Source organism: Vanellus vanellus (assembly GCF_965231255.1).
Source record: "Vanellus vanellus genome assembly, chromosome: 1".
NCBI lineage: Eukaryota > Metazoa > Chordata > Aves > Charadriiformes > Charadriidae > Vanellus > Vanellus vanellus.
Window position 1 is genome coordinate 69,118,832 of NC_138905.1, and position 13,043 is coordinate 69,131,874.

General features: G+C 49.8%; 1 protein-coding gene across 1 annotated transcript in view; it reads right to left on the reverse strand.

Annotated features, from left to right (window-relative positions):
* The window catches only part of CACNA2D4 (calcium voltage-gated channel auxiliary subunit alpha2delta 4), a gene marked incomplete at its 5' end in the record, with an annotated part of 132,115 nt that overhangs the window by 23,729 nt on the left and 95,343 nt on the right, over window positions 1-13,043 (reverse strand). The window contains 3 exons of the mRNA XM_082479730.1: window positions 104-148; window positions 2,073-2,087; window positions 3,253-3,314. Coding sequence (XP_082335856.1) covers window positions 104-148; window positions 2,073-2,087; window positions 3,253-3,314 — 122 coding nt within the window. The remainder of the gene's footprint in view (window positions 1-103; window positions 149-2,072; window positions 2,088-3,252; window positions 3,315-13,043) is intronic.

The following is a 13,043-nucleotide window of genomic DNA, read 5'->3' on the forward strand; positions in this document are numbered from 1 at the left end:
AGACAACAGGCAATACCTGATTTTTGGGGAGACAAAGACCTCTGCAGAGCAGGTTGTCAATCATACCCTTCACAGGCATAGAGAGGAAATCTGGGCAACTTACATCATCCTGACAGCTTAGTGGACAGGCACCTTCAAAGGCACTGCACTGGAAAGGAAAAGCAGGGCATTAACCATGGCATGATCTCATCTTACAGTCTCCCCATTGGGACTGCTGAGCTAATGGTCTCCATTCCAGCATCTCATAAAGCTCTGCATTTTAGCTGGTGTTTCCACAAAGACAAGCTCTACAGCATGCCACCAGTGCCACCCACCGAGTTGGCCACTCAATGGCTCTGTGTACTCCCCACCTCTCTGAGCAATGTCCCCTTTGCTGAGGGCTCTGATCCTGCACCTGCTTCCCTCACACACTTCCAGGGGGCAGCATCCAGCTCTCTGGCTGTGAAAGCAAAGGTTATTGTCACCGGTGAGAAACCAGCATGCATTTCAGCATCTGCTAGTATCTGGACTAAACACATGGTATGGTATTTTAGATCAGGATTCTTCTCAGGCAGGGATTTTTTGTTGTTGTTGCTGTTGGTTTCTTTATTCTCCAGACAGCTAATGATAAAATCGGATGTGAATGGTGCTCATGTAGCCCAAGGCACCATCCATTTGTTTCATTTAGGATTTCTGTGTACTGGACTTGACATGTGTTTCACAACGCTGAACCGGGTGGGGACACGAGGGGTTAAGTGGTGACTAACAAAGCCCTTCAGGTGCTTATTGATTTCATAATTGTTCTGAGTTTGCCATGTCTGCGTGTGTCTGTCTCTTTGTGTTATTTTTTAATACTATTTTCTCTAGCAGCAGAGGGAAGAAAGCTGACATGGTGTTGCCATTTCTGTACATGGGCTCTCCTTCCTGCCAGAGGTTTTCTGGGGTCAGGGAAGGACGCTGACGTGTTGTGTACCCTGTCTGCTGTCAGCCAGCTGCCCTTTATTTCCACACAACCCTTACACATAAACCCCAGCCCCCTTTCCGGATGATTCTCAGTAACAAGAGGTGAATTTGCTATTTCAAACCACAACAAGACCATTACTTTCAGTTAGAATTTGTTTCTCCTCTTGAGTTTTGCAGAACAAACTCAATAGTTTCAGGTTTCCATCCCTCTGCTCAACTTCAGGGAAGGCTCGGAGATGCCTGATTTTGTTTCAAGCCCTGTGGCTTTGCAATATCGCGTGCTCACACTCCAACCCTGATTGGCTTTTTGAGGCCCTAGGGATGACAGTTTAAAAGCATCCCTTTACCCATGCTTGCAAGCATCATCTCACACTTGCCTCACCACAAAACAGCATCGGGTTGTTTTGTCTCCCTGGATGTACGCATAGAAGTGACCCTGTACTTCATCCCTGGTGGGTTCCTTCCTTCAGTCAGCAGAGAAATATGGCCACAACGAACCACTATTATGGCCTTGGGGGATAACAAATACAGAGCCCAGAGCTCAGAAAGCACAACAGAAACCCAGGTGAACCAGAGTGGTTTCTCACAAGAAGGGTCCCCGTCTCACAGCATCTTCCTCAGCAGTGTGAGGACCAAGTCTTCCTGCTGCTGCTCTTCCAGATCTTGTGAAGCTCCAGCAGTGCCTGGTGCTGGGCTGGCCATGCAGCAGCGGGATCGTGGTGAGGAGCCCAATCTGAGAGCACCAGCAGCTTGTAGGGAGCTTCTGAGGGGAGTGCAGAGCTGAACCTGAGCTCCCTGGTCACTCTGAGACCACTTCTTGTGGTCTTGTTGGCATGACCACATGCCTTGTTGGCACAGCTCCTTCCTCAGGGACCAGCCTACCTCACAGCATCCCCCTGCTGTTGGTCAGGTCTCTGAAATGCTTTGACCCAGGGCACTTTCAGCTTTGCCAAAGACACTTAATTACTGTGAAGACAAACACAGCCTACGACAGGCTTGGACTGTCTCCAGTGATTACAGACAAGGGACAGTGCCTATAATATGCTGGCACACAAACGACGCAATTACGAAACCGAGCTGCAGTGAGGCACACCAGGATGCCTCCCCATCCCCAGCTTGTGTCTACTTACATCACTGTCATTGGGCTGGGAGACGGGAAGCACAGCGTGGACATCCAGAGTGGCATAGTATGCGGTGAAGTAAGAGAGAGAGAGAGAGAAAACAAAATCTGTTAGTCATTCCTCTGTCAAATGGCGGTCACGTCCTGGGAAACCATATATAGGCTTTTTTCATATTAGCACCTACCAGTGCCGCGGCATGCAGGTACTTGGCACACAGGCTCCTTTCAGCTTCTTTAATAAGGCTTCCCAGTTTCACTTAATGCCCATGTGGGCTTGTTTATGTGAGAACTGCCTGGATATGGCCCTCAGGAGATTTTTTAAAATGCAGCTCTCTGCTGATGCTTGAGGATGTGCTCACATGCTTTGCAGAAGTCTTTTTAGCTCAGGTTAGGCTTATAGGATCTCTCACCTGCAAGGATACTCCTGCCACCACTGCCAACTCTGCTTTTGTGTACCCCATGTGTTCTGACTCTCATTGACCAGCCTCCTGCCCTCCTATCTTCTCTGTCATCTCCGTCTGATGACAGTTCCCTCTCCTGACAGCAGAGCTGCTTCTGCTGCCTGCTGCTTCGGTCCCATCAGTCTCACCCCTCCAGTATACCTCCCCGAAAGCAAAGCCTGAGGGGAAAGACCCTGGGTGGTAAAGGACAGGTGTTTCACTTTCCCTCCCTTTCAGACCGGGGTGCTGTTTTAATTATGCCACTTCTCTCAGTTCAGCCAGAGTGTCCAAAACTAGGACAACACTGAAAGCTTATCCCTGGAGCAAATAATTTTTATTTTGGCAAGCTGGTAGCATTTTGTTACTGTTATCAAGATGATAAGAGACGGCGGTAGATTTTTTTTTTCCATGTGTCCAAAATTGCAGATTTCCATGAGGTTTCTGAAAGGCTGAATGAGCACAAAGCATATTTCCACAATTAAATGTGTCATATGCAGCAGAGCTAATGCCAGGCCAGGATACTGACACTGTCAACACGGCATTTGCAGAACAGACTCGTGGCTCACACAGCATTAGTGCCGTCAAAGGATTACAGAAATGTGTGACTTCAAACTTATCTACTTCATAAATCTTTTAATATGAATTTCACAAAAGTCCTCATCAAAATGCGTTCATATGACGTAACACAGCATCAACTTAGCTGTTGAAGAGCATTGAATCATCTCTCTGCATGATTGCTGATGCTCCTACCTGTTGCATGGACATCCAAAACTTGCGTTGGAGCAGCTCCAGCTTAATTTGCACACCCACCGCTATGGGAAACAAAAAGAGAGGAGGATGAAAAGAGGAATGTGCAAGAGAGAGAAAGACAAACACAAGTTAGGAAAGGACGGATAAATATTTGCCTGAAGTGATGGGATGGAAATCACAATTGCAACCTGCTTCCAAGTGTGAATGATAAGCATTGGGGGATCAGCGCTGAGTCAGACTGCCAAGTGAGAGTCAGAGGTTTAACAAGGCAGAGGAAAAGGGGGCACTGACTGCTGTACCGAAGTACTGACACCTCTCTCCCATTAAACAGTACGGAGCTACAAACAAATTAACAACAAAAAAAATCCTACCAAAAAACCCCCAAGAGAGCAAGCGCATGAGCTTTCATCTTTGTCTTTTGTAGATATACCTGCCCAGAATGGATGTTTCTGATCACCCCAGCCTCAACTCCTGCACCCCTCAGCATCAATCAGAAATAAAGTAGGCCAGTGTGAGGAAGGGATTCATTTGAAAACCCACCTGTCTTGAGGGGAGACCACAGTGATTTAGATTGTTCCTAAGCCACTACAAAAGCCCAAAAATATGAATATCACTTGTCAGAAAACTGTCGATTAGAAGTAGAGCTTTGTTACCCTGTCCCAGCCTAGTGCACGCTCCACTAAGCAAAAGTGTGTGTGTGTTTCTTAATGAAGTGCGTCCTAATTTCTTGGCTTAATTTCTCTTCTATTCCCAACACCATGTTCCTGAAGTAAGACATAGCTCCACAGGAGAAGAAACGGCGCAGGGTCTCCCTGACAGAGTAACATAGCTGTCCCCAGGTAGGTTGCCTGCAGGCACACGTAATAACCAGCGCTGTCGTGCACAGCCTGGCACAGTGACGGGCAATAACCGGGCTCTGTGTCAACTAGTTGAATCCAAGAGCTCTGCAGGAATTACAGCCTCAAGCAGGACCTTGAAATAGAATATAAAGTGCAAGTGAGGGAGAAAAAGAAGTACAGAGAGGGAGAGTTTGAGCCTTTTTTCACAGCCACCAATACCGGGCGGATGAAGTGTTGCTGTTTCTACAGATTTCCTCTGAATAGCAGGAGCTTCAAAGAGGGGAACAGATCCTTTAAATCTGAATCATGCATGTGGGTGCTTTTAAGTTAACAGTATGATCTGATGCTCTAATTCAAATGTGTATGAATTAAATCTGGAGTATGCAATGGTATATTTTCTTGCAGCATGCACAGAGACCCTGGCACCTGGCAGCAGCTCTGCCTTTTATGCCAGTGTCAGTGTCCTCGTCATATTCCCATTGCTGGTACATCTTACAAAATTCCATTCACAGGCACATTTCTTATCCAGCTCTCCCTGCCGTAGGCTGAATCTGACTGTACGTGGGGGAAAGGAATGGTTTTGTAGAGCTGCCTTGCCCTACGCCTCACAGAGCACAAACCAGATAAAGAATGCAAACAAAGGAGAAAGGATGAGGCTGACTCCAGCCCAGGTGAAGATTCACCAGGCATGGTTTGGCTTGGTGCACCTGCTGACAAATCGGCAGTCCATGACAGAAGGCAAATGGTGTTGTTGCTGCTGAGTCCGATGAGGCCCACGCATCTGATTTGGTATGTGGCTTTAAATAAATTCATTGTTATCCTTTAAAACCATATCAAGAAAGAGCTACTCCCTTTATCAGAGCAGATCACATCAATGGGACTGAACATTCCCCAGGACATACAGTTTTTATGAGACTTGAAGAGCAGTTGATACCTACATAACTAACCTTGCAATGCAGAGGTTTACTCTGTGATTCATGTTTTTGCAAGTGGGAACATCTATCCACAAATTGTTCTTCAAAGGAACTTCGCCCCTGGTTGTGAATCCTTGCCTCTGCCCAGAAGGCATGAGTAGCATGTACTGAACTCAGACAGAGTTGCCTGCAACATGAGGAAGGAGAGTACCTGGAGGCTTGCACTGGTGACTGGTGGCAGTGACAGAAAGTGGAGTCTCCCAGGTCTCTCCTTCCTCTTTCCACATTGCTCACAGCCATGTCTAACCCGTTTGTGCCATCTGTCAGCGAAACTTGTCCTTTGGATGGAATCTTTGCAGCCCAACCTCTCTGTGGGGCTTGCACTTACTCATCTTCTCTGCACCAGCCCTTTCTTTCCTTCCCAACAGTCCAGTACACATCTCTAACTGTTCCCCAAGGAGCTGCAGTGAGCACCATTCTCCTCCTCACATCACAGCACAGTCTGAAGAGGTCACTGAAAGCAAAGCTGGGGGCTATTCTGCCTTGCAGCTACGTTTGTCTGTCTGAATGGTACCCATCACAGGGAACCATACTAGAGGGATTGCTCCACGCTCCTGCCTGGCAGCACTGCTCCTCGCCAGGCAAGGTGGATTGGCAGCTCCTGGCAAGGACTGTGAGAAACTTCCACGCATTCAGGTGACCTGAGGAAGATGTGTGATCTGAGGAGAAAGAGGCCACAAACACCCTCACAGTGCTAGTAACAAGTAGTTGCTCAGCTGCCTTTAGGCTGTTGGTGAGGATGGGTAGAAAGGACAAAAGCAGTGATTCAGTCTGAGGTAAGGATGATGCTACAGATCAGGTAAGAGAGAAAAAACAGGAACAACCCCCCTCTCCTGCTTGTTCCAAAGTATAACTGATCATTAATCAGCCTTCTTGCTCTGGTGTCAAAGAGCGTGTTGCAGGAGTGGGAAGATCTGAGGTCCATGAAATGATGAGTGGCCCTGGTGTGCAGCACAGCAACAACCTTGGAGAGACCATGGCTAATAGCTTTATTCCTACTAATGTGTAAATAACCTGTGCAACTGTGGCTTCCCAGCAATGAAATAAAACAGGAGGATAAGCAATGCTGCACACCTTGCATAGTTAGACGTTGCTTCACCATGTCAACGAGCTACCCAGACCTGTGCATGACACCAGCAAGCACCCTGCTTGCAAACCCAAGTGGCACCTGCTGCATGGCTGCAGCCGGCTTTCTCCAGTCGCATGATGCCATTCACCGTGGAAGAAGAGCCTTCCCCTCCACCTGTTCATCCCTCTGTTGAACATGTCTGCCTCATTAGCTCATCCTCTGCTTGTCTCTCTGTCTGCCTTCCCTGGCTTGTCTCCTTGATTATCCATATGCTGTTCTCATAAGGATCTTTCCCCAAGCTTTAATTCTCGGGCCTGCCACACGACAGAAAGGCATAACAGAGTCACAAGATTACATCCTGCTTATCAAGGTGTACCTTGCCATTCAAAACCTGTTTTCATGGCTGCTGGTTTGATGGTTAAATAAAACCCTGCGATTCAAATGGAAGAACATATGAGAGTAGCAGGGTAGCCCTGCCTCTACTGTCCATTTGCATTCCCCACTCCCTATTTTTGAAATATTCCCATTTTCCCTCTTGAGCCAGCAGTGGAGCTGCCCCACTCAAAATTTTACTCAAAAAATAACTTCCAGGTAAGTTAAAAAGAAGAAAATGCCCAAACCAAGGGCATACTGCCTGTGCTACTAGAAGAGGCAGTTCAAGTGGATCAGCACAACAGTAATTCTTGCAAATGTGGCTACCGAGGTCCTCAGCAAGCTGGAGGAAGGCAAATGAGGGGTCTGATTTTGGTGGGATGGAAGGCTGCAGGAGCCCATGGGAGAGCACAGAGAGAAGCCTGACAGAGAAGGTGGGTTGGATTCGGGTGCTTACTGCACCCCTGTACCAGCAGGCTGTGCCAGGGAGGGCAGAGAATGCCTCTGCCATGGCATGGATGTAACTGCACCTGACACTTGAGCTGGACGTATGGCCAAGCATACTCTCCCCACTGCACACCAAATTCAGGGGAGAAAAGTGTGGGTGCAAACACTCCTCTCCCTCACTCATTCCCCTTGTGTCCCACTATCCCCCCGCCAGCAGTCCTAAGTTTTCCCCAGATCCCCAACGAAGCTGAGGCCAGGTCATGCTGCATCCAAGCCGGGAAGTGTTACAGCAGCCCATGGGGTCCGCCACTGTGGCTGGGCAGGATGGAGCCAGCCTGCCGTGGGCACCTCTTGCTTAAGTCAGACACACTGTACCTCCCCCCGCCGTCTCTGGAGCACCAGTGGGAAGGGGCTGCCTTGCTCCCAGACCCCCAGTTTCTCCTTTGCTGCTTCCCCTTCACTGCTTTCCCTTTGCTGCAGCCACTTGCCTCACCCCTACACAAAACCCAGCCGACAGTGTGGCTCGTCCTTGCTCCTCCTCGCCCCTTTCTCTCTGGGTTTATTGTCATCATCCATAGCAGGCAGGGGAGGGATGGAAGAAGGGGAGGAGGCGTTCAGCTCGGTGCCTCCTCTCATAACCTGTGCCTGACCAATCTGCCTCCCGAGGGGCTGCAGGGAGCTCCCCCAGCCCCGTCACCTCCTCACCCCTCATTGAGCCCCTCGGCTGCCGGCACCCGAAGAGGGATGGCAGCAAGGTGGGGAGGAGGGAGAGAGAGGGACTGACAGCAACAGCCCTTTCTCCAGCATGGGATGAGAGAAATGAAAACCTCCCGAGCTCCTTCCTCTGGGTGTTTCGGAGCAGATCCTGCCTGCCTGGCGGGGTGACTCCTCTGCACTGTCTGTGCGCGTTCCTGTGCGTGTGCTGCTGCCATCGCAGATGTACCCCCAGCTGTCATTTCGCCGCACGCAGTCGTTCCCTCTCCCGCCTCTCTCTCTCTTTCCCTCTCCCCTTATTTATTATTTACGGAGGATTACAGTCCCTTTCCCACGCTGCTGTCTCACCGTGCGGCTCCTCTACCCTCTGTGTGGGGCGAGCGGCTGGCTAGGAGGGGCTCCTGCCAGCTAAGGTCCACCGAGAGCCCAGCTGGCAACGGAGAGACTTTCTGCTGGATTTGCTTTGGGATTGTACTGGGTTCGCTGGAAGAGCTGCCGTTATCATAAGAGGGTCCATCCCAACCTGAGAGAGGTAAGTAAAGACGTCTCTCTTTTGAATTCCGCTCCCCCCTCCCCCCCCCCCCCCCCCCCGGCTATGTGAGGTCAGTGGGGCTGCCCCCCAGCAATTGGCTTCCCCAAGGAGGAAAGTGGCGGTCGGGGGCAGCCCCGTCTGCCAGACGGCACAGTGCACAAGTCCCGGTGGTGCGAGGCTGACAGGCAGCAATCTTCCCAATAAAGCAGAACGACAATCCTGCCGCAGAGGCTGCTGGTACTGGTTCCAGTCCAGTTTCAGTGCGGGCAGCTGGGAGCAACTTCTCCCAGCTCTGAATGGCACCAGTGTCTTTCGTTGCAGCACGGGCAGCTCAGGTGCAGCTTTGAGGCTCAGCCCTTACTGCTGTGGCCACCGGGTACTGGGCAGCTCCCAGAGAGCCCTGGCTTTTGTCCCCTCCTCAGAGCTTTTAGAGGGGCCAGCATGTGAGTTGCCACGCACCTGACCCATGGTGGCTTTGCTGGGTATCATTTTGGATCGCTGTCTTAGTAAGAACAATCTAAAATGCAGAAGTGAGGAACAAAACTGGACAGGTCTGGCATTCAGTAAACAGGCGTTAGGATGAGGGGTGTGTATATGTGTGTGTGTGTGTGTGCGCATGCATGTACAGTTTCACACACAAAGCTCATGGATACGACCACAGGACATGAAGTAAAGGATGCCATATCACAAGTGAAGCCAAAAATAAGTCCCAAGTTGCTTCCAGCATCCCTGCAGGCTGAGCCTGGGATTTCTAAACTTTTGGGAGGAAGGCACAGCCCCGAGGGTGGGGGTGAAACACAGCACAGAGAAACTTCACAGCCTTTTCCAGCCCTGCCTGGGAGGAAAGGGGGAGAATAAGGTCCCGAATGAGCTGATGTGAAGCTGTCTATGGATAGGGGTATACGTGTGACCGTTAGCATGTGTGTATGTGTGTGTGCATATATACACGTGTGCATATATACACATGCATGGACACGTGCACACATACATACATCCCACTCGGGGCATTCTGCCCCCCTCCTCCCACTGCCTGCCCAGTTTATTACTGCCACTGTATCTCATGCTAATTGAGAGACGTGTAAAATTGGAGCTCTCCCAGTTTGGGGAGAGAGGATGTTTGGAGCTGTTTCTCCAACCAGGTCATGACTGAGCCAGGCCCCAGCCCCGTCATGTGGACCGTCAGGTAGCCTGAATGTGCCACGTCCAGAGCATCCCTGATGGCAAAGGTAGTGAGCGGGGAACAGATCCACTCTGCTGCCGGTGCCTGATCTGCCACCCAAGGATGGAGGGAGAAAGGCAGATTTCGTTTGGGGAAGGACTGGAGCAGCTGTTTTTGCAGGGTTTAAAGAAGGAAACCCCTAAAAGACAGGGGGACCCTTAAAGGCACACAGGGATTTGTTACAAAGCAGGGGACATTTCTAGCAGTGAGGAGGAGGGGGTGCCTTTCCAGAACTGCAGACCATTTTTCTTCTGAGCTTTGTCACTCGGGTCTGTTTGGGGGCGGGGGGCGGATCTTCCTCTAACTGCTGTGGGCAAACAACATTTGCAAGGGAATTATTCCACATGAGCGAAAGGCTTGCGGGAGTTGTCTCCCTGTCAGACATCAGTGCAGTCCCCGTTAGTGTATCTTGCCCACTTGGAAGAATTATGCTAAATCCTGAGCAAAGGGGCTGTTTGCAAAGAGAAAGGGGGGGAAGCCCTCTTATGTAAGTTTTATACCAGATCATAGCTTTACCCTTGCCTCCAGCAAAGCAAATGTCACACGCTAGCAAGGTGCACTCCCAGCTCAGATATCTTCATGAGCTACTCCAGCTTCCTGCTCTTCCTCTGGTTTTTCTAAGCCTGATGCAGAAAGGCTTTTCTAGGCTCTTCAACACCACAGAAGCCTGATTAAGGCAGACCTAAGTCTCAGCGCAGCAGGGAGGGCCAGCAGCAGCCGCTCAGGGCCCTGAGGATACCTGGACAGGAGCATCCAGGGAGCAGCGGAGGCTGGAATAGGATGGGGACAGGCTCAAGCCTGTGGGAGGGCATTTCTGGGCAGTTCTTCGGTGACTCTTCAGCACTTGCCTGTTGCTGATTCAAAAGAGAGACCAAGCAGTTTCCTTCACTTGCCATGTTTGGTTACAAGCAGCTGCTTACACCGTTTGACATCTGTCCCAGCCCTGGGTGGCTCAAGCCGTCATTCAAATGACCATACTGGGATGCTCCTGCCGGCTGGGTAATGCTCCAGAGTGCTACACCATGACACATACTCCAGTTCTTAGTGGGAAGGAGCTGGAGTCCTGGGCTGTTTCTGTCCCTACTGCATGGAAATACCTTGTAACACATAGCTTATTCCTGCCGTGACTTTACCAAAATGCTGGCTTACAAAAATGCTTTGTGGGGCTGAGGGCAACCTAATAGCAAGAAGAAATTTTTTTTTCCATAAACCAGTTCAATTCCAGGCTGGAGAGATGGAAGGAAAAGTTGCTTCAGATGCGAGGGGTGGGATTATGTGAAATATGGTTTTATTCACCTTGTAAAAAGAAGCAGTTGAAAGTTAGGAAATGTCAGGATTCGGTGCAGCATGCCATCTGCCCTGGGTTGGAGTCCTGACTGATAGGATCACGTGCTGTATTTTCATAAATTGCCTCATTCAGGGCACCAGCTAAATGGTGCTCAGGGAGTGAAGCAGGGGGCTGTTATTTCTTTTTTTTTTGGTACTGCAAAGTGCGTGCCTGTTTTATTTGCTTACTGCCTGCCATCCAAGCCCTGCAGGCAATACATCATTATTCATTGTCTTGTGGTGTTCTGAAGACATTCGCTGATACAGTTACCTTGTAGCTGATGATAGAGAATTTATGCTACTGATGAGGCAAGAGGCAGTGGTTATTTTCCTTGCTTTTGAAGGGAAAAGAGACTTCCCCTTTAGCCACATGGGGAAGGAGCAGCAGGTGCAGAACCAGAGCTTGGGGCCTCTTGGCTCTCGGTGCCATTGAGTCCTCGAGACCGTACCAGTTTGCTGGCTAAGCTGCCAGCATTTTGGAAAACAGCTGTGAGTGCTCAGCAGTTCTGCAAAATGGCCCCTAGGGTCTTATGTTGGGCACCCGCAAAATTAGGAATGTACAGGCTGTGGCCATCTGCCAAAACTGTGGTTTAATATTTAATGCTGACTTTATAAAAATAGCCTTATTTATTACAACATCCTCATTGTTAGCTTGAGTATAATGTGTCCTTTGCATCGAGTATGGGACAGGGTCCTGTGGAAAAAAAAAAAGTACTTGCTTGGATAAGCAAAGGCTGTGTTGTAACACACACACGCAAGTGGCTGAATTAAGGCTGCGTAGGTATTAACTCACATTTGAGTGCTTGGCTTTGCAAGCCAAATGGCATATTTTATCATATGGCAATTTTAAAAAAAAATGAAAATGACACTTTCTTGATTCTTTCTTTATGAATGGGAAAACAAGAGACTTTCCATTATTTATACACTGCAACACCTCACACCCATCACAGGAAGGACTGAGACCTACATTTACAGTGGGGCCATACAAGTCTGAACTTCATGACTGACTGCAAACAAAGGCTGTTACTTTGAAGACAAGTCCTGCTACTACTCTCCTCCTCACTCCAAGGAGGTTGGCGAGTTGGGGAACTTTCTTCCCCACGGACTATGCCCTCACGCAAGGAATAAAAAAGTAGGACCACATACTGAGTCTGGAGAAGAGCTGTTGGAAGCAACTTGGCTTAGCACTCATCATTTGGGCTCTTCCCGCGCTTGGTGAGGCTCTTTGCTGCCGGTGCTCCCCAAAGCAGGGTGTGCTGCTGCTGTGATTCTGCTGTGAGGTGCCTTGTGTGGGGGCAGAGGAGCTGAAGGTGGGCCCTGCTCTCTAAACTGCTTGCATTTTGTGATTTTGACGGGATGTGAATGTTGCCATGCCTCTTCTGTGGCTGCAAACACTCCAGAAAAATACAGTCATATCAAATCTGAAGACCTTCCCTAGCCTCAGCAAGCTCTGCAGCATGGGGCTCTGATGTGTGTGCTAACTCAGATGCATCCAAAGTTCCTGGCTGGAGCTCTGGGTTGTGAGAGCTATCACCACATGTTGTTGAGCTATGGGCAATGTTCCCAGCTTATAAAGAGTGTAACTGTGTCCCAGAGATCCTCAGGCACCCCTGAAGCTGCAGGCAGCAGCCTGGACCCCATGCAGTTTGTGTGGACTTTGCAAGGATGCCCCTTTTGGATGCCCTGGCAAGGTGATGGGAAGCAATAGGGAAGGGGAAGAAGAGCTTCAGGCTTTCTCTAACAGGCAGCACCACTGACCTCGTGCCACAGTGGCAACCAAGTGAAACAGATCTATACAAGTCACTAAGGGAAAAAAAAAGAAATCAGCAAAAGGTCTCCTTCAGAGTTCAGTTTAAATGCATCGTGTGCAAACAATGAGAGTCAGCCTTTCCTTGGGAGGTTTGCCAGGAGCTGTGTGCGTGCTGGGTCACTGATCCCCTTACGATAAGAGCAGAGAGGATTTTTACTGCTGGCACGTTGTGCGCTGACCCACTGCTGCATATGCATGGATAATCCCTGCCCCTGTGAACACGCCCGGGGCACAGGCTTGTGAGGTGAGATGGTAGTGAAGTTCTTCCTTCATCCCATCATGTTTTCTACCTCCTCTCCCTCCTCCTGCTCCAACTGCCGAAGTGGCGAGCCACTACCCTTACAGATGGTGGTCTGATTCTGAGAGGCCAGCCGCCAGGGAAGCACAGCCAAGGTGCTGGGTGAGGAAGAGGCGGAGGGACTCTCACTCAGCAGCTTAGGTGGCAGCAGTTCTCCATCGCTTTGGCTTCTCCAACAGAAGCAAAAGTAA